The 23586-nt window shown below is 31.0% G+C and overlaps 1 protein-coding gene across 6 annotated transcripts in view; it reads left to right on the top strand.

Moving 5' to 3' along the window:
- Positions 1 to 23586, top strand: part of LOC127288896 (anoctamin-8) — a 207592-nt gene that overhangs the window by 62457 nt on the left and 121549 nt on the right. For all 6 annotated transcript variants that reach the window (XM_051316597.1, XM_051316598.1, XM_051316596.1 and 3 more), the window contains 5 exons: positions 7418 to 7694; positions 10405 to 10593; positions 11762 to 11947; positions 14801 to 14953; positions 17154 to 17289. In XM_051316597.1, the coding sequence (XP_051172554.1) occupies positions 7418 to 7694; positions 10405 to 10593; positions 11762 to 11947; positions 14801 to 14953; positions 17154 to 17289 (941 nt within the window). The remainder of the gene's footprint in view (positions 1 to 7417; positions 7695 to 10404; positions 10594 to 11761; positions 11948 to 14800; positions 14954 to 17153; positions 17290 to 23586) is intronic.

The raw sequence follows: 23586 nt of genomic DNA, 5'->3' as shown, positions 1-23586 counted from the left end.
ATGAAAATTTTAGAAAAGTATTTTTGAATATTTTACATATGGGATGTTCCACGTCAAGCGGACCAAAGCTCTGCCCAAAATTGCACGCAATATAAATAAACTTATAATATATAAAAATGTTCGTACACATGTAAACATTCAAAAAATGAGTGACAAATTAAAAAATTTATAATAATGCTTTTGTTATAACAATTATAAACCATCTTAAATGGAAATGCGTAAGTAAAAAAATGTCTCATTTAAAGACAAAAATTTTAAAATCTAAAGTCATAGTTGTTTTTAATGTTTTCAGGGTCGCTGATTACGAATCTGATGTCACAATTAAAAAATTCAAAATGGCGGATCCAATATGGCGGCCGAATTTTAAAAAATCGTCTAATTCTCTTAAAACTTGTTACTCGGGGGTTCTCGGGGTCGCTGATTACAAGTTTTGATGTCAGAATTGAAAAATTCAAAATGGCGGATTTAATATGGCGGACGAATTTTAAAAAAATCGTCCAATTCGCTTAAAACTTATTACTCGGGGGTTTTCGGGGTCGCTGATTACGAATTTGATGTCCAAAAATAAGAAATTTAAAATAGCGGACCTAATAGGGCGGAAGATTATTAAAAAAAACTATTAGAAATGTTTAAAACTTGTTACTCTGGAGCTTTTTAAGTTGCTGGTCATGAATTTGTCACGAGAGATGAAAGAAAAGAAAATATTAATAAAAAGATCATTTGTATGGATCTTGTAAACTATAGGGTTTCGTATTCAAAATATTTTTTGCAGTTACTCATTACTACTCTAGTATTGGATAACTGCGAGTGGTATGGTTGCATTTGAGTACCTAAATACTACTAGCTTCTTGTATGAAGTAACTATGAATGAGTGTGCTGATTGGATTTTTATAACTGAAGGAGCTTTGAAAAATCTTTTATTTAATGAACGCTTAATTTTTTCATGTTCTTGTTTTGTGTAATAGATAAATCGTGTCGTTTTAATGTGCTCTTTAACCCATGTAAATAAACTAGTGGCATTCAAAATAGCATTTTCTGGCTTAGCTTGTAAGCTAGCTCGAGTGGCTTTTCTCTTTAAAACTGCTCCTATGCCATCGCATGCTCCTTTTCCATGAGCGGTTGCATGGAAATGCCACCCTGCCAGAACATTAAAATCATCTTCGTGATGAACTAAATTCATCATTTGAAATTTATTTTTATAATGCTGTTTAGCACCATCAGTAAAAATTATTATTTTTTTAACATTTGTGCAAACTTTTTTAATGTCTGCAATACCTTTTAGTTGCAGTATGTAGACTGCTGCAGTATCATGCGTAGTATATTCGGATAGCAAGACAATACTGCAATGCTTTAATTCACCATTTTCTTTATAATAAAAAATTGCAGGATGCAATCCATTGGTCATTATTATAATGAAAACCTTGTACAGCATCTTGTACAACATAGGCGTAGTTTTCAGAAAAATCACACTGTAGTAACACTTCGCCTTCTTGGAGATTTCAACTTGAAATTTTGATGAATCACACACACACACACAGACGCTTTGTGTACCTGCTGATCCTGCGCAGACACAATTTTTGGGTCGCAATTCAGCAAATTTCGACAAGCCAATTGGAAATTCAGGATACTGCTCCTTAAATTGATTATGCAACACTTTAATGTCTACAAGCAAAAGTCTTTTTTGTAGTATCATTTTTTTCCATTCACTTTAGCGGAAACAGTATCCTTTTTACCTGGCATAATACGACTATTCTGATCACACTCGTAATAATCTTTAACTTTATCAATTGTTTCCTCAGGTAGTGTTTTACCAAGTTTTGATTCAGGTGTTGCCAAAACTCCACCATTCTTTCTCAAATGTTTGGCTTTCCTTGCTTGTCTCTCTGAAGTACCAAACTCTGACAGAATGTGTCGTACAGTCCATCATTCAGGAGAAATTGGCAGTATAGACATACGTAAAGGATCGTTCATTGGTAAAGAAGAAAATTTATCCTTTAGCCCCGTTAAAAGTTGCTCTAATTGTTCTTCTCTTGACAAACATTTCCGTTTACTCTCTGGCTCTTCTGTCAATGAATTATCAAAATCACTAGTGACAAGACTTTTATTACATAATTTACGACATTGAGAGCAAATTCTTGCATTTTCTGGTACCTGAGGAAATTGTTTTAATAATGTCTTTGACATTATCCTTAAATCTGAACCTTTGTAATTTTCACGGTTTAAGGAGTTAATGCATCTATCTACATGAAGCAGATAGTTAGAAATTTTCTTTTCACAGCCTGACATGATGGAAATGATAATTTTGAAATTTAACAATTTCGAAAAGAAAGGAAGAACTTTCAATGCAAAATTGAAAAAACTTACCTTTTGACAATTAAAATAAAAATGGCAGAAGAAAGTCGCTGAAGATAAACAAAAAAAGAACTAAAAATAGGAAAGAAAGTATCAGAAGAAGGAAGAACAGAAAGAGAAGAATAAAACAATGATTTGAAAAAATGACTGGAGAAAAAATGTAGAGATGAAAATGAAAAGTTTAAAAAAAATTTAAAAAGATATGACAGAGAAAAAAACGAAAATTAGAAGGAAAAATGGAAAGGAATAGCTCTGAAAAGAACTGATTTTGTTATGTTTGAAATGCACAAGAATACCTACCTGCAAAAGTACACGAAAAATTCGTAATATTTCTGTATAGAAAGTCTCTCGTATTTATACGTTTCACAACGCATCTCGTTGATGAGAGAAGTTACCTCATTTACGATTGCGCTACCATGCGGAAAATATAGAAAACGCGGCTCTTTAATGAAGGAATCTACCTTATGTACGATTTCGCCACCTCGCGGACAAAATAAGAGTTATATATTAAGAGCGCGAATATTTAAATTTGACGAAATCTTTACAAATAATAAAAAGCAAAATTATGTTAAATTATTAAATAGAAATTAATTCAAAATAATTAAAAAATTAAGTGATAAATAAAAATCACAATTTTCACAAACTAAACTGGTTCTTAAAATTATATGTTAGACTTTTCATTTTCAAGAATTTCTTGTGAAATAATTTTCTTTTAGAGCAATTTTTATAACTCCAAATTATTATTAGAAACAATTTTCATTAAACAGTTTTTCTACATTATAGAATAATAATAATTCGGGCAAATGAAAATTCTACACAAAAAAAATTATTTTAATCAAACATAAAAGTACTTATCATTCAAATGTTTTTGCTTCCTCGTGGAGGAAGCTTTGCAGTCTTTTCGTTTATAAAATTTTTAAAAATGGTAAACATTTTTTTTAATTGAAAAATTTTTAAATAGAAAAATTTAAGGTAATATATAATATAATCGTTTTTCTTACGTCAAGACGAATCGATTGGTATATACAAAGTATAGATTCGATTGAAATTTAAAGAATTAATATAAGTTAAAAAATCAAAATTTCACAATTTAGCTAAAAAATTTTGTGCTTTTTAAATTCAAGTTAATAAATAAAATAATTTAATTCCTTGCATTGAAACGAATCGATTCGTATATATAGTATAAAGTATATGTTACACCCAAAATAAATTGAAATTTTCTTACTTTTCCAAAAATTTTTATTAATTTAAATCAATTTTTAACTCGAAATATTTTAATTTAATCAATTGAATTAGAGAAATTCATAGCTTCCTCCACGAGGAAGCAAATTTTTGCTTTACACAAGGAGGAAGCAAAATGTTTATGAAATAAACATAAAGGACCCCCTCTTTGTTTAAGTTTCAACATAATCAATGTCTTATTTCTGACATCAGATTCTTAATCAGCGACCCCGAAAACCCCCGAGTAATAAGTTTCAAACGAATTAATCGATTTTTTTAACATTCGGCTGCCATATTAAATCCGCCATTTTGAATTTTTCAATTCTGACATCAGATTTGTAATCAGCGACCCCGAAAACCCCCGAGTAACAAGTTTCAAACGAATTAAACGATTTTTCTAAAATTCGGCCGCCATATTGGATCCGCCATTTTTAATTTTTCAATTTTGACATCACATTCGTAATCAGCGACCCCGAAAACCCCCGAGTAACAAGTTTCTAACGAATTGGACGATTTTTTAAAATTCGGCCGCCATATTGGATGCGCCATTTTGAATTTTTTAATTGTGACATCAGATTCGTAATCAGCGACCCTGAAAACATTAAAAACAACTATGACTTTAGATTTTAAAATTTTTGTCTTTAAATGAGACATTTCTTTACTTACGCATTTCCATTTATGATGGTTTATAATTGTTATAACAAAAGCATTATTATAAATTTTTTAATTTGTCACTCATTTTTTGAATGTTTACATGTGTACGAACATTTTTATATATTATAAGTTTATTTATATTGCGTGCAATTTTGGGCAGAGCTTTGGTCCGCTTGACGTGGAACATCCCATATTTATTTTAAAAATTTAGCTAATGTTTAAATGATTAAAGTCGAACTTAAAGTAAGAATGTTTAGTATTTTGACTTAACGTTTTGTATTCAATTTTTTTTCAAAAGACAGTTTTTTAAACCTTCCAAGAAACTAAATATTCAATTCTAAACATTTAATAGTAAAGAAAAGTTAATGTTATGATATCAATTTTTATCAACTAATATTAAATAATTTTTACTAATAATACATAATAATGTATTTACATAATTGTTAAAAAATTATAGGACTTATAATACATTATTTTACGACATTTTAATTTCATTTTTTCATTACCTTTGATTTTGATTTTTTTGTTGGTATTAAAAATCTCACCTTTTGATTTTTCGAATAATAAATTATTTGATATTTAATTTTTGTAAAATTATTCTTACTTAATTACTAGAAAAAGATTTCCATTTTTTGAGTGTAGCGTGTTTTTAATTTTTTTATGGTTGTCAATTACTGAAATTTTTTTTCAAAATTTCCTGCTATTATATTGACAAATGACAATCAAGATAGACTCGTATTGGTTATGTTAAATGTTTATAAACTGTTTTTTACTGAGATAACCTTAAAATACCCAGTAAAAAAAAAGAATTTGGAGTAAGCGAAAAGAATTGGTGGTAACTTAAGCTGAATTCGGTTTGGTGAAAAAACCGAATTGGAACGTTACGGTGAATTATTTTTTTCTTACTGTGAATTCTTTTCTCTTGAACATTTGAATTGATGTTTGTTTATTCGTGTTTGAATTATAAATGAATAAAATAAATGTTTCAAAGTCTAAAAAAGCCGATTTGGAATAAGAAATATATAATTTTTTTAAAAGAAATAAAAGTGAAATGTGACAGATTTACCGACAATTTTATCATGTGAGTAGTACTCATATGGTAAATTTATCATATGAACACTACTCACTTGATGAAATTGTCGGTGAATCTGTCACACTTCGCTTTTATTTCTTTTTAAAAAATTATATATTTCTTATTCCAAATCGGCTTTTTTAGACTTCGAAACATTTATTTTATTCATTTATAATGTAAACTCGAATAAACAAACGTCAATTTAAATGTTCAAAAGAAAAGAATTCATAGTAAGAAAAAATAATTTACCGTAACGTTCCAATTCGGTTTTTTCGCCAAACCGAATTCAGTTTAAGTTACCACCAATTCTTTTCGCTTACTCCCAATTCTTTTTTTTTTTAGTGGGTATCCATTCTAACACTATGTGCGTATAATATTTAAATACTATAATGGTAACCTCATTATCAATTAATTTTCAACAAAATTACTCGTGAGGGCTGAGCGTCACACAAAAACCCAGGGCCCTATTCTTTGTAACAGCATTTTTAAACATCGAACATTGTATTATTTTAATTTAAATATAATCAAGCCTTATACTCCATTGGCAAAAAGAATAAATCGAATTCGATCATAAAATCGTTTATATATGAAGAGAGTTAACAATACCAATGCAGATGCTTCCCTGTGACTCGTCTGACCGATTTCGGAGTGAAACTACTCACAATGTACGATTATTTTATGAAACTGATCCCTTACATGCGAGTTTTCTCTCCTCACAGGAGGTAACACGGCTCGCATCCAAACCACCTGTGCTAGAAAACTTGAACGTCACTCTGAGTTATATGCAGTAAATAATATAAATATGTTCAATGTTATTATATTTACGGAGGTGAGCAAGTAACCGAGTCCTAGGAGGGCGACTATCAGACAGCGATGGAAGATTGTTTCTTTTACAAGAAAATTTACATGTTCTGCAGCTAAAGTTGTACCATTTCTGGTGAGAAAATATATAGGGTGTTCAAAAAGTATGGAAACTTGCAAATATCTTGAAAAGTATGCATTTTCGTGAAAAATAATCAACACAAAAGTTGTTCCCAACAAAAAGATCTACATTTTTGAACCCAAAAAATTGGGCACAAGACCTAACACTGAAAAAAAGACGTATCACAAAAAGGGGTGCTTTTCAAGATATTTGAAAGTTTTCATACTTTTTGAACACCCTGTATACAAGAGAATGTACAATATTGGCACCAGAATTTAGAACAAGTTCTTGTATCACAACTTGTACAAGATCTTTTACAAGAAAATATATTTAATATTTGTACACAAGAAAATGTTGTTGTACATATTCTTGTCCAGGTTTATTTATGTCTTCGTTTAGTAGAAATTAAATACTTTGAAGGCTGCATAGTAGTTTTCTTTAGGATTTTACAGCTGCGCAATAATTTTTAGCATTCATAAGTAAAGAGTTTTAATGATTATAAATTATTAAAATCTCAACATTGTTTTTCAATGAACTTGTACAAGAACATAAACGGTTTTATTTGTAAGTACTTGTATATGAACCTGCACAATAATATGTACAAGAACATGTACATTTTCTTGAATACAAATATTAAATATATTTTCTTGTACAAGTTCTGATGTAAGAACTTGTTCCAAATTTAAGTGCCAAAATTGTACATTTTTTTGTACATGTTCTTAACAAAACTGGTACAAATTGATCTGCTGAACATGTACAGGGATTTTCTTGTACAGGGATTTTTAACAGAGCTGTGGAAACGACGAGAGATTCTTCTTCGCGCAACGCGATTCTCATGACCGTAAAAGAGATAAAAATTTCCACAGTAGTAAAGACCAAGTTCTTTTTGTATTGACCGATAAAAAATTAACAACGCAAACGGGAAGAGAAATAAAAAATGAAAAAAGAATTATTATCAATAGTGGGTTTTTCCTCTAAGGATAGTAGAGTAAGTTATACCTGTATACAAATAACAAAGACTTGAGCAAAAAGGATATGGTGTACAAATTGTTCTGTGGAAAAACATTTTTTCCTCTTTGTTTTAAAATTTTTTCTTATACTAAACTTTCGGAAAACCTGTTTTCCTTCTCATTTCGTAAAAATGTATTATTTCTTATGTTTACAGTGTAATTATAAGTAAAAATTACTTTTTCTAGTCTCCTGAAAGCTGCAGAAGAAATTCATCTTCCAATGTCCTTGCGACAGGAATTTGGAGGTGGTTTAAAAGAATTTGTAGGTTCAATGGCATCTTGCTTTGAAAGAAGTAGTGATGAATTGCAGTTCTTTACTACACAGGAAAGACAGTCTCTTGTTTTACATATTTTGCATTCTTTGCGAGCCAGTCCAAAGGATATTTGCAACGTGCCTAGTCTGAAACTGGTTGAAGGTCAAGCTATTATTCCAAAATGTTTATCAACAGGCATAATATCCCAGGTAATTATTTTTATACTTTATTACTTCTAGCGAATTCTTTAGAGGAGTTACACTTAGTATCTGTAAGATTATGATATTTAACCTATACCATAACTACTTTAACTTATACTATACGAATTGTAAGGTTACGCGATATATTAGTGGTAGAGTTAAGGTGAAGTCAAGTCTTCTGCCATGTAGGCGACGTTACATGTAAAGAATGTGTGGTAAGCATACATGAAACGCTTATGGGGTTAGTACCACATCTCAGTGTCTTTTCTTAAACATTTCTTTATTACAAAATTTATTTTTTTACTTCAAACATTTTCCTGGTAAAAAAGTCGGATTGATTTCGCATAAAATTCGGAGAGATTAGACTAGATAAGTGGGAAAACTACAAAATAATTACGCAAGTGATCCATATTAGTTTGAAATCAGACTGAACAAAACCAAATCCAAAATCGGACTGCAATAATCTGGTCTGACTATGAAATCAGAACCGCAATCAGTCCGAAACAAATCCGAAAAAAACTAATCAGCAATTAATAAGGAAAAATGCGAACATTGTATGAGATAAATAAGAAAATAATCCGCTTCATTTCGAATTCAGTACGTACAAAAAACTTAACCTGACATAATAGTGAAATAATATAGAAATTGTATTCACAATATGCGCAAGCGTTCCGCAACAATCCGAAATTATTTTAAATCAAAAATACAAGTTCAAAATGAGAACGGAACAATTCGAATTTAGTACGTGAAAAATTCGATTTCTGTATGCATCAATCTGAAATTAGTATGGTGAATTCTTATGCCGAAGTTACTTGCAAAATATTCGAAATCAGTATGCATAGAATCCGTTGTTGGTCTGAAACGATCCAATTTTAATATGAGTAAAATACAGTAACGAGTCATAACTCCGAAATAAATTGGAAATTGTACATAATCTATCCGCAAACAGTAATGAAAACTACGAATTTAGTTCAATTAAATATCTTAATACAAATTGAGTATGAAACAATCCGCATCTAGTATGTTCAGAATCTGAGTTTAGTCCGCCTAAATCCGCAATTAGTCTGCTAAAGTCATATTCCGAAGTTACTTAGAAATAATCCAAAATTAGTAACGAATTATTTTCGTACTTGACCGGACTAATCCCTTATCTAATAGTTTTATACAGCCCGAATAATTCCAGATTAAGTCGTACTAATTTTGTATTCGCAACTTATATTAAACCTTATTGATTTCAGCTTTAACCGGACTTATTCCGGATTACTTAAACTTGATTATAAATGAGATTATTTTGCAATAATTCTGGATGTAAAAGTAAAGAATCTAATTATTTTCGTACTTGACCGAACTAAACCATTATTCAATAGTTGCATACAATCGGACTAATTCCAGATTGGGTCAAACTGATTCCGGATTCACTACTTACACTTAAACCGTATTGCTTTCAGACAGAGTCGGACTTATTCCAGATGACTTAAACTTGACCACAAATCGGATTATTATCCCTTATTCAATAGTTTTATGCAACCTGACTAATTTGGGATTAACTCGTACTAATTCTGGATTTGCATCTTTATACTTAAACCGCATTGCTTTCAAACATAGTCGGACTTATTCCGGATGACCTGAACTTGACTATAATTCGGAGTATTTCGAAATAATTGCGGACTTTATAGTAAAAAAACAAATTATTTCCATACCTGCCCAGATAAATCTCTTATTCTACAGTTGCATACCATTGAACTAACTCCAGATTAGGTTGTACAAATTCCGGAATCGCATCTTATACTTAAATTATATAGATTTCAATTTTAACCGGACTTATTCAGGGTAACAAAAAATTAATCCGATTACTTTCATACTTCACCGGACTAATCCATTATTAAATAATTGCATACAATCAGACTAATTCCGGATTCGGTCAAAGTGATTTCGGATTCACTACTTCTACTTAAACCATATTGATTTTAGTTTTAACCGGACTTATTCCGGATTACAAATATCTAGTAAGAAATAACTGATTAGTTCCGGATTTGACTGGACTAATCTCAGATTTGCTAGTTGCGTACAAACGGACTAATTTCGGATTAGACCAAACTATATTTGGCTTACTTGAGGTAAGCTTATCCCAACCTTTACTTGTAGGGTTACCACATACTTTACATGTAACCTTACCTTCATGGCGGAAGTGTTGAGTTCACCTTATGTCTACCACAAGCATATCGCTTAACCTTACAAACTATACGTATAACATAGGCCGTTTCCGAATTGAGATTTTTAATGCATTCTTCAAGTTTTTCTTCCTCATTATCGGTAAGTTGAGAGACATAAGATATGTATCTTTTCAATTTTAAAAGTATTAATCAAAATGTTATATTCCGATTGAAAACGTTAAAAACAAATGCGCATTCATAAAATATCTGATTCACTAGAAGGTGCATTTAATAAGTTTTTTTTCCTGGGTACTTAATAAAGTGTATACTAGGGAAGTATGCAGTGTCTTTGTTTTCCCGTGCGAAACAAAGGACACTGCATACTTCCCTAATATACACTTTATCAAAAATGCTCTAAAAATCCAAATTCGGAAAGGGCCATGTGAGTAGATTTGATCCTCTTGTTTTTTGTGCGTAAGACAAGGACAAGTGTATACTTTGCAAGTATATAGTTACAAAGAATGTTAGATAGAAAACATATGATGTTTTTTGTTTCACATTTTAAGGTATTTCCACTTCATGAGTTACCAGCCTTGGAAAAATTACAAAAAACCTGGGTCCAGGCATTTATGAGTCCTCAACCCCTGGATGATATTTGTAAATATTTTGGAGTAAAAATTACTATGTATTTTGCATGGCTAGGACACTACACTACCGCACTAATTGTTCCAGCAGCAGTGGGTGTCATATATTGGGTAAGATATCAAGTGACTAAAAAGGCCGTTGCAGTATAAGCATCAAAAAAGTGCCCTCGTAAGAATCAGGTCCATATTTGGGGAATAATTTAGTCCTATGATAAAACTTATTTTCACCATGTTTTAACTCAAAAAAATTTTTTTGTTTGTTTTTCAGTTACATGCTTTTTTAATAAATTCAAAAATTTTGTTTCCTTCCGAAATGGCTGAATCGATTTTCATTTAAATATACATATATGTTGTACAACATATCAAGACAGTTTATAAAAAAGATTTGCGGGCAAAATCTCGCACATGAGGGGACTAAATTTTTTTTTAACTTAAAACAATTTTGTTATCTAAATTTTTTTTACACCACCACCACATTTTTTCTACAAAACAGTTGTCACTGAAAACAAAATATATATGTTTGTTAAGATGATTGAAAGAGGTTTTTTTAAAATTCAAATTTCGTTAAAAAGTTAATAATTTATATATATTTATTGTAAACATTCATTTTTCAATCAATTTTTTGCAAACGGGATTAGTTTGGCGAATATCTTACGAATATTCATACAAGGGCACTTTTTTCATACAGATCATGCTATTGCCTTTTGGGTGCAAATTAAAAATACGTCTTATTTTCCAGACGCATGAGTTTTCACTATAAATTTCAAATGACCTAATACTTAATTAACCCATTATCACCCATGCTTAGACACAGAAATATCAGAAAAGTCAATATCCCATTACCATCCAAATGCACAAAATTTTAAGCCAAGACCATATATTTACGTATTTTAGTGTGCTCTATACAAATATGACATCAAAAATTGTGTAACAAAATTTTTCATATTATTTTTTAAACAATAATTGTAAAATTGTTCGATTTTTTCCTGACTTTTTATAAAAAAATTTAATAATTTTAAAGAAAAACATTTTTTTATAAGGCTAAAAAAATGTTATGCAATTCGCTTGCAAATGGATACCAGGAGCTTTTCGGGGTCGCTGGTTACAAATCCGATGACAGTTTTTCAAAATTCAAAGCGACCGAACATTTTATAGGCATAGCTTTGCATAGACAAGGAAATGGAATGCAGTATGCAAAAAAGACATGATAGAAAACATGTTATATAAAAAAAATCTTAAATTTATTGATTATTATACAATTCTATACTACTTTTTTAAGGTCGGCATCATTGGTAGAAATCAAGCGGTGGAGGATGTAGCATATGTCCTATTTTCTATATTTAACGTGATTTGGGCAACCGTGTACTTGGAGGCTTGGAAGAGAAGAGGAGCAGAATTAGCATACAGATGGGGTACACTTGACCAGAGGGATGATTTATTACTAGAACCGAGATCTCTTTTCAGAGTAAGATTAATTTTCTTATATATGTTCATTCATGTTAACCAAAGAAATCAAGTTCACGAGTCCATGTTCCTGTACTTGTTTAAGATCGTGCGTAAGTCCATGAACATAATCTTGTGTTAATTATTTACAAATTTGTGGAAAATTTAAACATTGGTCATAAAGTCTCTTTGTTAGTTCATGCGAAAGCAACTGCGCAGCTTTATAAGCCATAGAAAAATACTGCGCAGCCATTAAAGATTTTGATTATAAACTGTAAGAGCAACTTAAGATCTTATACATGATCTTGTTCTCGTACACGTGCACGGATTCGTGTAGTGGATTTCATCAGTTGACATAAATATGAACATGTGCATGTTCTTGCACATGTTCTTGTACAAGATCGTTCTTACAATTCTTTTTACATGTTCACTTGCTGCTCTTGTACATGACGTGGTGAATGAACATGTGCAAGATCGGTGTATGATCATGTACAAGATCATGTTCACGATCCTGTACAAGTTTTTTTAACCAAGTAGGTACTGATTTGATGGTAAGGATCCCATATAAATCCTCATGGGAAATTGGGACAGGAATTGGCATAGAAAATATCAAAAAAAGGTTCCTCATTTCCCATGTCATTTCCTATGTCAAATCCCACGTCAAATATCATGTTAAATACCATGTTAAATACTAATTGAGATCCTTTATCATTTTTTTGAAAAATTTTCCCATGTCAAACTACACGTCATTTCCCAAGTAAAAACCTTCATTATTTATTTGAAAAATTTTCCCGTCATTTCCCATATCATTTTCCATGTGAAATCCTTTATCATTTTTTTGAAAAATTTTCCCATGTCAAATCCTCTTTCGCCTTATCGAAAATACCCACATGGGAAAGCATATGGGAATCCACATGGGACACCATATGGGAATCCATATGGAAAATGGAATACGATTTCATGTGCATTCTTCCAAATGATAAAACAAATAGATTTAAGCATAGGAAATCATATAAGATTTCATATAGATTCTGAAATCTCAACCTAAGATTTCACATGGATTTACATATAGGAAACGATATAGGATTTTATTCGGGAATTTTTTAGTTGGCTGCTTTATGCAGGCGGCAGTTTACAAAAAAATTAATTATTTGATTAAATATCAAATAATAATAATGCAACTCATCTGAAAATAAAAAAAAGTTTACTTTACTTCTGCCTTAGACTGTCAGCTTTTATAGTATTTCAGACTGATCTCAACTGTGAGAGAAAATATTTTCACCATCTGGTGGCGAAACAATGAAACTATAATGACAATCAACATCTATATTGAAATTTCCTATGTCATTTCCCATGTCATTTCCCATGTGAAATCCTTTATCATTTTTCGTAAAATTTTTCCATGTCATTTCCCATGTAAAATCTTTTATCATTTTTTCGAAAAATTTTCCAATGTCATTTCCTATGTCATTTCCCATGTCATTTCCCATGTGAAATTTTTTATTATTTTTTCGAAAAATTTTCCCATATCAATTCTCACGTCAAACCCCATGTCATTTCCCATGTGAAATCCTTTATCGTATTCCATTTCCTCTGTGAATTCCTATATGGTTTCCCATGTGGATTCCATGTGGGTATTTTCGATAAGGCGAAAGAGGATTTGACATGGGAAAATTTTTCAAAAAAATGATAAAGGATTTCACATGGGAAATGATATGGGAAATGACATGGGAAAATTTTTCAAAAAAATGATAAAGGTTTTTACTTGGGAAATGACGTGGGGTTTGACATGGGAAAATTTTTCAAAAAAATGATAAAGGATCTCAATTAGTATTTAACATGGTATTTAACATGATATTTGACGTGGGATTTGACATAGGAAATGACATGGGAAATGAGGAACCTTTTTTTGATATTTTCCTATGCCAATTCCTGTCCCAATTTCCCATGAGGATTTATATGGGATCCCATTTGGTTTCCCATATGGGAATGGGATTTTACATAGGGTCCCATGTGGTTTCCCATGTGGGGATTTTCAATAGGAAAATAAAGAAAATATACCAGTCTGCGCTATGATAAAGCAGCGCTACGTAGCGCCGGCGTTTAAAGAAATCGCATTGCTGGGCCGTTTTCGAATTGAGATTTTCAGCGCATACTTGATAAAGTGTATTCTAGGGAATTATGTACTGAAAATCTCAAATGGAAAACGGCCTTGGCCTGCAAGCACAGATATAATATAAATAGAGTAGGTAACGTATAGGCGGTAGCGTGTGGAGCAACTGTCTTGACATAAGCAGAATTGGTTGGAGAGAGATAAGAAAATTTAACATCAATATCTGTCTTTCAATGAGCAGCAGCGCAACACAGTGAGCAAAAAACCATGTTGGTTTAAAAAACGTTTTAAGAACATTTCATGTCTGCCAAATAATGTTCAAGAACATTATTTGAACATCTATTGTTCTTAAAATGTTTCAGAACATTATTTGGCAGACATGAAACGTTCTAAGAACGTTTTTAAACCAACATGGTTTTTTGCCCTCTGGGAAGAGATACGCCTACTGGTGTTAATATCGTCTTCTATTAAACGGGCGCCTTCATACAGACCATCCCTACTTTATTTATATTATTAATATAAATTAATAAAATATTTTAAGCTTTTGATCAAAACTATATAAAATTACTTTGAAAAATGAGGGAAACATGGAGATTATTTGTAACAAATTGACTTTTTTATTTATATTGTTTTATTGTATTTAAAACAACTTGAAATATAACAACGTTCAGCAATAATTGAGTGCAGGTGTGTTATAACATGTCTACACACTTTAATAGATCAAACAGAACTCTGATATTGTTATTTACTTGTTATTAACAGGGAACCTTATCAATTTCACCAGTGACGGGAAGATTAGAACCAAATTATCCACGATGGAGGAGAAATGTTTTTCGTTACTTTATTAGCGTGCCTATCATTGCAGTCTGCCTGTTTGTCGTTTTCATTGTAATGATTCTTAGTTTTCAAATACAGGTAAGATAATTTATTAACAATTAACTTCATAAAATTTCATGACAATACTAATATTGTTTTAATATTGTAATAAAACATTCGGAAACTTACACGACAAATAAAATCAATATTCCCTGTCAGATTCGACATATATATACTCAGTACCGACGGTAAAAGAAACAAAGTCATTTAGAAGGTTAATTTTCGTGAAAAATGTTATGAGAAGGTTTAACACTAGAACTACCGAAGATCCTGCATACCTAGAACTACCACCGGTACATTTTGTCCCATTATTCATTTATGTTTTTTTAATTAACATTTACAAGTTAGAAAAATAAAATGATACATGATTTCCATAGGTTTTTTTACGTATAGATTACGAATCCGAAGTCGGAAATACTCCAGCATTTTAATTTTTCACTAAAAAATATGTTTGAGTGATAAAAAACAGCGTTTTTTATGTTAACTTTAGAGCAATATAGAAAATTATCCCGAAAAGTTGCAAACTTCCGGTAGGCCTTAAAATAATAAATAAACCTTCAACAATAAATTATGTATATGAAAAATCCAAAACTTTAAATCAGATTTTGCCAAAAACGATTTTTTTGATGAGCGCGTTTCACCAGCAGTTTCATACACTAACCGTCCGCTGCGCTGCTTCCCATGTAGATATGTATCAAAAACGCTTGTCTTGTAAATATTAATATAGGCAATTAGAATACAAAATAATCATAATTCCACACACAGAAAAAACTTGGACTCATTTTTTTGCAACTCATTTTCTTTTGGGTATCGAAATGAATATGGGACAAACTTCATGTTATTCAAAATGATATTGGCTGGAATTTCAGATTTCTAAGTTGGCATCATAAGCAGAGTAATTTTGTATTTCAATTATTGATTCTAATATTTCAACAACACCAGAAAGATTATTTTGACCAGTACGAATATTTAGAAGTTTTTAAATAAAAATTATTTATTATTATTTACGTAGATAATAATTAATTTCATAAGTTTTTAAATTTACCGCTATTATTTAAGTTGGCAGTACCGTTCCTGTTGTCAAAACACATGTTTTCATTTTTCTAACCTAAAAACATATTTCCTTTATTATTTTATTACGCGATTACAAGCAATTTTTAATCAAATATATTAAGTCTAGCGTGTTATTTACTTCTTTGTAATTATTATATTTCATGTTTTTGTGCAAAATTATTCGTTATTTCACAATATTTTTCGATTTTTCTTTTTCTCAAAATGAAACTTGCCTGTTTCATTTTGATACTTTTACCTTAGAACTCGAAATGAAACAACCAGTTTCATTTTTGTTGCGAATCAAATTGAGTATAGAATCTATACTCAATTTGAATTCAGGTTTTTTCTGTGCATATATTATCATTGTTCATATTTTCTATTAACTGTAATAATGATAAAAATCTGAAATTTGGTATAATGATTAAACTCAACAAAAAAAATAAAAGTCAGAAAATTTCAGCCCTCTACCTAGACATTAACGAAAGATATTTTTTGTAGTGAAAATACATATTTTTAACTTTCCAAAAAAAATCAAAATTCACTGTTAATTAAATTATCCAAAATCGTCACCTATATAAAAGAAAAGTTACAAGTCATACGAACACACTCACATAAATAAAAATCATTAAAATAATTTAAAATTTTTTTCTGATCCTTAAAAAATAATTTTTTTGGAAAAATTTCAAAATCAGAAACTTCTGTAAATGAACAGCTACGATTTTTGGGTTAAGTTTTCTCGTTTCAGGGGTTGCTAAGGTTCTAGTAGGTAACAATGATTTTTCTTATCATCGTAGGTGAACTTTTTTTTATTCCAGACACCTGTGGGGATAGTAGTAGGGTCAATTCATGCAAAAATTGCTCTATATAAAGCTATAAATAATTAATATCTACCTAAAATGTACATGCATCAATACCTGTTGCATATTTAAGTAATATTATTTAAAGCATTATTTTTTTTAATTCTTGCATAAATTGACTCTACAACTATCCCTTTAACCTTCTCATAACTTTTTCATAATATTTCACCTTTTAAAGGACTTTTTTTTACTTGTGCCTAATCTCCATCGGACTAGGTGCACCTAGCCCGATGGAGATTGTCCATGGACATTAAGTACATCGAATCTGCCACGGTTACAACAATATATTGTGATGAAAAAATAAAATTTATGAACTAACGCTATTTCAGGAATGGTGGGATAAAAAATTAGGAACTTCAGGATACTGTTTTTGGCTAACCTATGTTCCAAAAGTATTACTTGCAGTTGTAATTGCCCTTATGGATGAGGCCTATTTCAAAGTCGCTGTTTGGCTAAATGATTTAGGTATAATTTTTATTCTCTTTCTAGAACTAAATTATCAACAGAAATTATTTATAATAGCAATAGTATAAAGATTTTTAAATACACTTATAAATTAAAATCCTATTGAATATAAATTTCTATTGATAATGAGGCGTACATAAAATTTAAAGAAAAAATAATTTTTCTACTATTTATTAGTAAGCATTGATAAAATCACAAGTTCGAAGCTCTTTTATAATTAAATATAAGGGAAATATAGGATAAGACAAATAAGAGAAAGAATGAGATAGTATGAACTAGACGTGAAAAAGTAGATTATGTTTTTTACAAGCGAAGAAGAAGTGAAGATTTAGCTAGCATCAAATAAGTAGAGTGAAAGTAGACAATGAAAAAAACTAAATTTTTATGAGTAAAATTGAATATTTAAATTTCACCTCCATTCATACTGCACACCATTTTTGTGCCTTTTTGAGTAACTGACGTACATTATGCCGTATTGTAAATTCCCATATGAGGTTCCGTATATGATCACTTATGGTTTCTCATATGTGACCGTCCACGACAAAACAAGGCTTAGCTCTCAAAAGTAAATTTCACAGGGCAAGCGATTGAAGTAGAAGCAGAAACAAGGAACACGCTTGACATGCCCATCTTTAGAACGTTATATTGTCAAAAGTAATTGACATAAACAATTTCTAACTTTTGCATGTAAAAGAGCAACTTAAAATCTATCGATTAGCATCAAAAACTCAAAATTGATTTTTTGGGAGCTAAGCCTTGTTTTGTCGTAGACGGTCACATATGAGATACTACATGAGATCTCACATAGAATCCCATATGGGAATATGTAGTAGTTATTTAAAAAAAATAACACATATTTTAGGATTTAGACATAAAATATTTTTGATTTATATAAAAGAATTCAAAATTTTGTCCGATTTTGCGTATCTCTTACCGTTTTTGAGATATTCTAAAATTTTATTTTTCAAATTTCGACCCTATATGGGATCCTGTATAGACACTGATGAGATTCTTCTTACGAGATGTCCTTATAAGATTTCGTATAGAATCTCATATAAGAAACCATAAGCGATCTTATAAAGGATCTAAAGAGGAATTAACAGTAGGGTGTACAGCGTTTATGCCAAACATTATGTCTGATGACTTGAATACTAAACAATGCGCCTTGACTTTTTGATTGTAGACAGTCAGGAACGGTTCTATAAAGGATACCGCAAAAATTACAAATTTTACATTTTAACTTTGGTGCTCTCTAAAAACAATAAATTATAATTTAAAATATAAACAAAAATTGTTCCGTTTAGTTAAAATATTACATTTTTAAGTATAAACAGTTTTTTTTTTAATTTAGAATAAAATTGGGTAAAAAAGATAGTACAGATGTGCCCATTTTTCGCCTTCGCAAACGCAAGTATGCCTGAATTTGTCAAAAATGATATGATATAATATAATAATCCTGACGGATTACCTCAATTAATTTCTCAGTATTTATTCTTTTTTTCAACATACCCCAGTGGGCAAAAACATGTTCGTTCTAAAAACGTTTAGAGAACCTTTTTGAAAAGAACATTATTTTTTGCTACTGGGACTGTATTATTAGTTGCAATATTTTGGTTCTATAATTTAAACTCAAATGATATATTATTAATATACATTAGAAAATATATAATAAATTTGTATTGATAAATGTTAATCACGCAATTAAAATCTTTGTATAAGATCTAATACATCATAAGTCCCAATAAGAAATAAACCATTGGTTCCCAGGTGCGAATTTAGGTCGGCAGCCATAGTTGGTACGTCGGGCCTTGGTCGGTCCATCTATGGCTGCCGAAACCTTGGCAGCCAAAGTTGGCCCGACTTTGGTTCCTACTTTCACCCAAAGTTGGACCGACTGTGATTGCCAAAGTTCAAAAAACCTAATTCTAAAAGGTCGGGCCGACTCTGGCCAAAGACGGGCCGATGGTCGGCAGAACTATGGCAGCCAAAGTTCAAAAACCCTAATTCTAAAAGGTCGGGCCGACTCTGGCCAAAGACGGGCCGATGGTCGGCAGAACTATGGCAGCCAAAGTTCAAAAACCCTAATTCTAAAAGGTCGGGCCGACTCTGGCTAAAGACGGGCCGATAGTCGGCAGAACTATGGCAGCCAAAATTCAAAAACCCTAATTCTAAAAGGTCGGGCCAATGGTTGTCGGCAGTCGGTATATATCAAGATTATTGTGGATGGACTTTGTCATGAATAATTTTGTTTTTATTCAGTTTAATATTCTATAATTTTATGTAAGTCGGCCAATTAGTGGCCCACAGTTGGACCGACCATTATCAAGTAGATTTCAATATTACCATAATCAAAATAAAAAATTTTAAGTTTTAATCGATTTAGCTGTAATTGATTTACTGTAAAGTTAGAAAGGTTATCTCATTCATTTATCGTTATAAATTACAAATTTAATTTTTTTTTAATTGCACCTTATAAAATTATTTTTGTTCTTAAGTTCCCATGCGAGCGTAGCGTAGTGGTTAGCGTATTAATCTTCGGTGCGTTAGGTTGCGAGTTCGATCCCAGTAAGCGTTAGTTATTTTAAATATGTATGTATAAGATTGCATTTAATGTTAAGATGTAAACAACACATAAATTATGAATTTAAGATAATACCCTATGTATATTAATTGTAGAAATAAATAATCATTTTTTAAACTTTTCTCCGAAGGTCGGCCAAACATTGGCGCCCATAGATGGCCCGACTTTGGTAACGATAGTCGGTCCAACTTTGTCAGCTATTGGTTGGCGGCCGTTATCAATTCGCTAGTTCGTCCGACCTTTGGTTGCCAAAGTTGGTACGACCATTCACAAGGTTGGCCCAACCATGGCCCGACCGACAATTCGCACCTGGGTTTAATAATGACCTAACATTGGGAGCCAGTCGTTCCAATATTGGTGGAATGATGGCACCCAATATTGGACCGCGAATGGTAAAATCTTGGGATGATCACGCCGTTGCCAATCAGTGGTAGCCAATATTGTTCCATCATTGGCTACCACGGCAAAAAACGGATTCTCAAAAGCTTGCGGTTATTAATTGGCTACAAAGATTAGGCTAATATTGGAAGCCAATCATTGATTATCAACAATGGTCCAATCTTAGTGGCCAATTACACAGGCACACAAAAAATAAAAAGCTGTTTGGCCGAGACACTAGTTGCCATGACAACTCCTGCAGGCAGGCAGGCAGCTAAAAGGTGTGAGTGCGCCCTTATAGTGTGAGAGTAACACCTTGATTGTGAGTGGAAACGACTACCACATACCCTATACGCCACTTTTCTGAATTATTGTCGAGCGCGCATCTTTCTACGCAGCGCGGGAATCTTTAAATGTGATTTCAAACATTGTGCGAAAGATTTAATAATTTTTTATTACAATACATTTAAAAAAATTAATATAATTAAAAAAATTAAATTAAATTTTTAAAAAATATTTATTATAATAATAAAAATTATTTTATTTAATCTAATTGTTACGTATGAATTTCGTAACTTCTTATTAATAAATTATTAATATTATTAATAATTCATTAATACAATACTTGAAAAAGAGAACACATTATGAAACACAAAACAAATAACACATTATAAACATTATTCGAAATGCCTTTAGAATTTCTTAGAGCTGTTCAAATAATTATATATTAAACTAGCTTTCGTACCCGCCTTCGGCGGGAGCGAAATCTAGTGGTGTGCGTCCAACAGTATTTTCGTTCAAATAATTTTTTGTATAGATAGTTGATTGTTATTAAAAACTTGAACTAATAATTTTACAAATTTGTAAAATTTTAAAATTGTTGAAAATTTTAAATCTAAAAAACACATACTAAAAATATACTAACCTTTTATTTTTCTTTATCAACTTCGTAATTAATGATTTCAAATGTTTTGAATCTCTAACAGATTACCATGATTAATTTGATTTCGTTTAAGCCTTGTTTTGATAATTCTCGAACCAAATTTTTCAAACAGCATCATTATTCTATTACCTTTTTTCATTTTTAGATTCTTTATTTCTTAAAAAGAAACATTATTTAAGAAGTTTTATGTTCTAAGCTATATATACAAATAGACTGGTGTTTAGCCAATTTCATTGAAACTAATTTGATCATTTTCTTTCTGTTTCAAATTTATTTAAATTAAATATATATATATATAAAATATATATATATGCTTATATAAAAGCATTTCAATGATATTGTTTTTTAATTCTAAAGTTAAAATTTGATTAATTGGACTCAAAAACGTAGCTAAAAAAGGTTTAGTAAAATATAACAGAAATTAAATTTAAAAAATTTGATTTTTGGAATTTTTCTTCACAATTTCAAATATATCAGTTATTTTCTCAATTTTAAGGTAAAAATGCGATTAATTAACCTCAAAAAACTTTTAAAAAAAAGTCTAGTAAAAATAAGCGAAAAAATTTTAAAATTTCGAGTTTTACAAAAAGTGACATAACTTCCGTTCAAGTTAATATTTTTTAATGGGGTATGGCTAAGATTTTAAGTTAGTCTAATACCTAAAAGACTGACAAGTTTCACTTAAATCGTTTAAGCCGTTTATGCGTGATTGGCGAACAAAATTTTGTGCAGACAGACAGACAGACAGAATTTTTTTTAATGCTATTTTTAGAATTCTTATGACTTGAAACGAAGAATTATACATGAATTTTTAAGTTCTAAGCAATGTACAGACAAAAGTCTAATTTTATTAATATAGATAGATATTAACTTTCAATTAATAACCTATATTTTAAGGAAGACCTATTTAACTTTCATGAGAAAATTGAGAAACTAAGTGATTTAATCGGATTTAATTTAATACAAGAAACAAAGGGTGATGCAATAAAGATTGCTGCATCCGAGGTATATTCATTCAAACTGAACTGGAACACTACCCCGAAATTGCAAAGGTTGCAATAAAAACATTGACAACAATAAATTTGTTAAATAAAATATACTTTTCCCCACCAAAAGTCAACTTAATAAAATCAGTTGACACACGAAGATCGAGGTCTGCTAAGTGTGGTCTCCGAGTGAGACAGGTGGAACAACCCCTTAGACCAGGGTTGTTTAGGGTTTGTTATAACTATTTTTTTTAACTACGAATCACGATTCCACGTGCTGCATATAACGTATTTACATTGCATATGTGTTAGAATGCGCAGAACACCCAAATTCGTCTTTCGCACTCTAACCCAAGTTAAAGTTCCTCCTACCGTGTACCCCACCTTGTGTTCCTTCAATCATTGTACACTTTCAACATAGTTGTCTCTCCTGGTTCTAGTCTTCTTGAACATATGTTAGAGAAAGACGGAATGAAAACATGGCCACCACAACAAGGCTCTCACCAGATGGCGTATCGCAGTATTTCAGATCCCAATAGACGTTGATATGTGCTTCTCATTTCTCAGAAATTAGGGGGTCGTATACGTAGTGTGACGTCATCCTGTATGTCATTCAATAATAACGAATTTTCAGTTACGTTTTCTATGAAAAAGTGGTATCAGGAATTGACGGTAATTGTTTGAACATTTTGTATTGTTAGGTTCTACTTAAATTGTGTAGACCACTGTGACTTTAGGATTTAACAGCTACGTTAACTGAATTAGAAAAAGTTTTTCATTATCAACAATTTTAATTATATTACTTATCTAGGGTCAAAGCGCATAAGGCACTACATAATAAAATACCTATTGCAGACTTTCTATGTTGTTTCGATCAGTATTTAACAGACAAAAATAAGTAAGATTAATAAAAATCCTAGACCTGAGTTTATGGGTATATTCTGATCATCTTTTCCATGTCGCTTGTCCCATTCAAAAAAGCAATTAGATTCAGAGCATATTTAGAAAAGACGTAAGTTCCAGAGACAATGTAGAAAACACGTAACTCTTAAGACCATTTAGAAACCGCATAAATCTGACAACATATTTGGAAACAATAAGTTTGCGAAAGTCGTTCGTGAACGAAATGCATGAGATACACGGAGAGCGTTTTATAAAGCGTTTGTAGCATGAAAGTTTTACCTTTAAACGCATGGGGCATCAGCAAACTACGATTACACGAAGTTATGCTTTTTCGGTATAGTTTTAGAGTGCTCGCACAAGAAAAGACTTTCTAACTCATTTGAATCATATCCTGCACACTGCTCCGTCTTTTCTTGTGCGAGCAGCCTTATGCAACTGTAAAATAAGGCCACGCCTCTTAAGCAGGAACATCCATATAAAATTAACATAGAGAGCTCCCATACTAC

This window comes from Leptopilina boulardi, unplaced genomic scaffold, assembly GCF_019393585.1.
Source record: "Leptopilina boulardi isolate dan_hultmark-lab unplaced genomic scaffold, ZJU_Lbou_2.1 LbouV2_397, whole genome shotgun sequence".
NCBI classification, from domain to species: domain Eukaryota; kingdom Metazoa; phylum Arthropoda; class Insecta; order Hymenoptera; family Figitidae; genus Leptopilina; species Leptopilina boulardi.
Note: the sequence above shows the minus strand (reverse complement) of the source record. Positions and strands in the feature narration are given on the sequence as shown.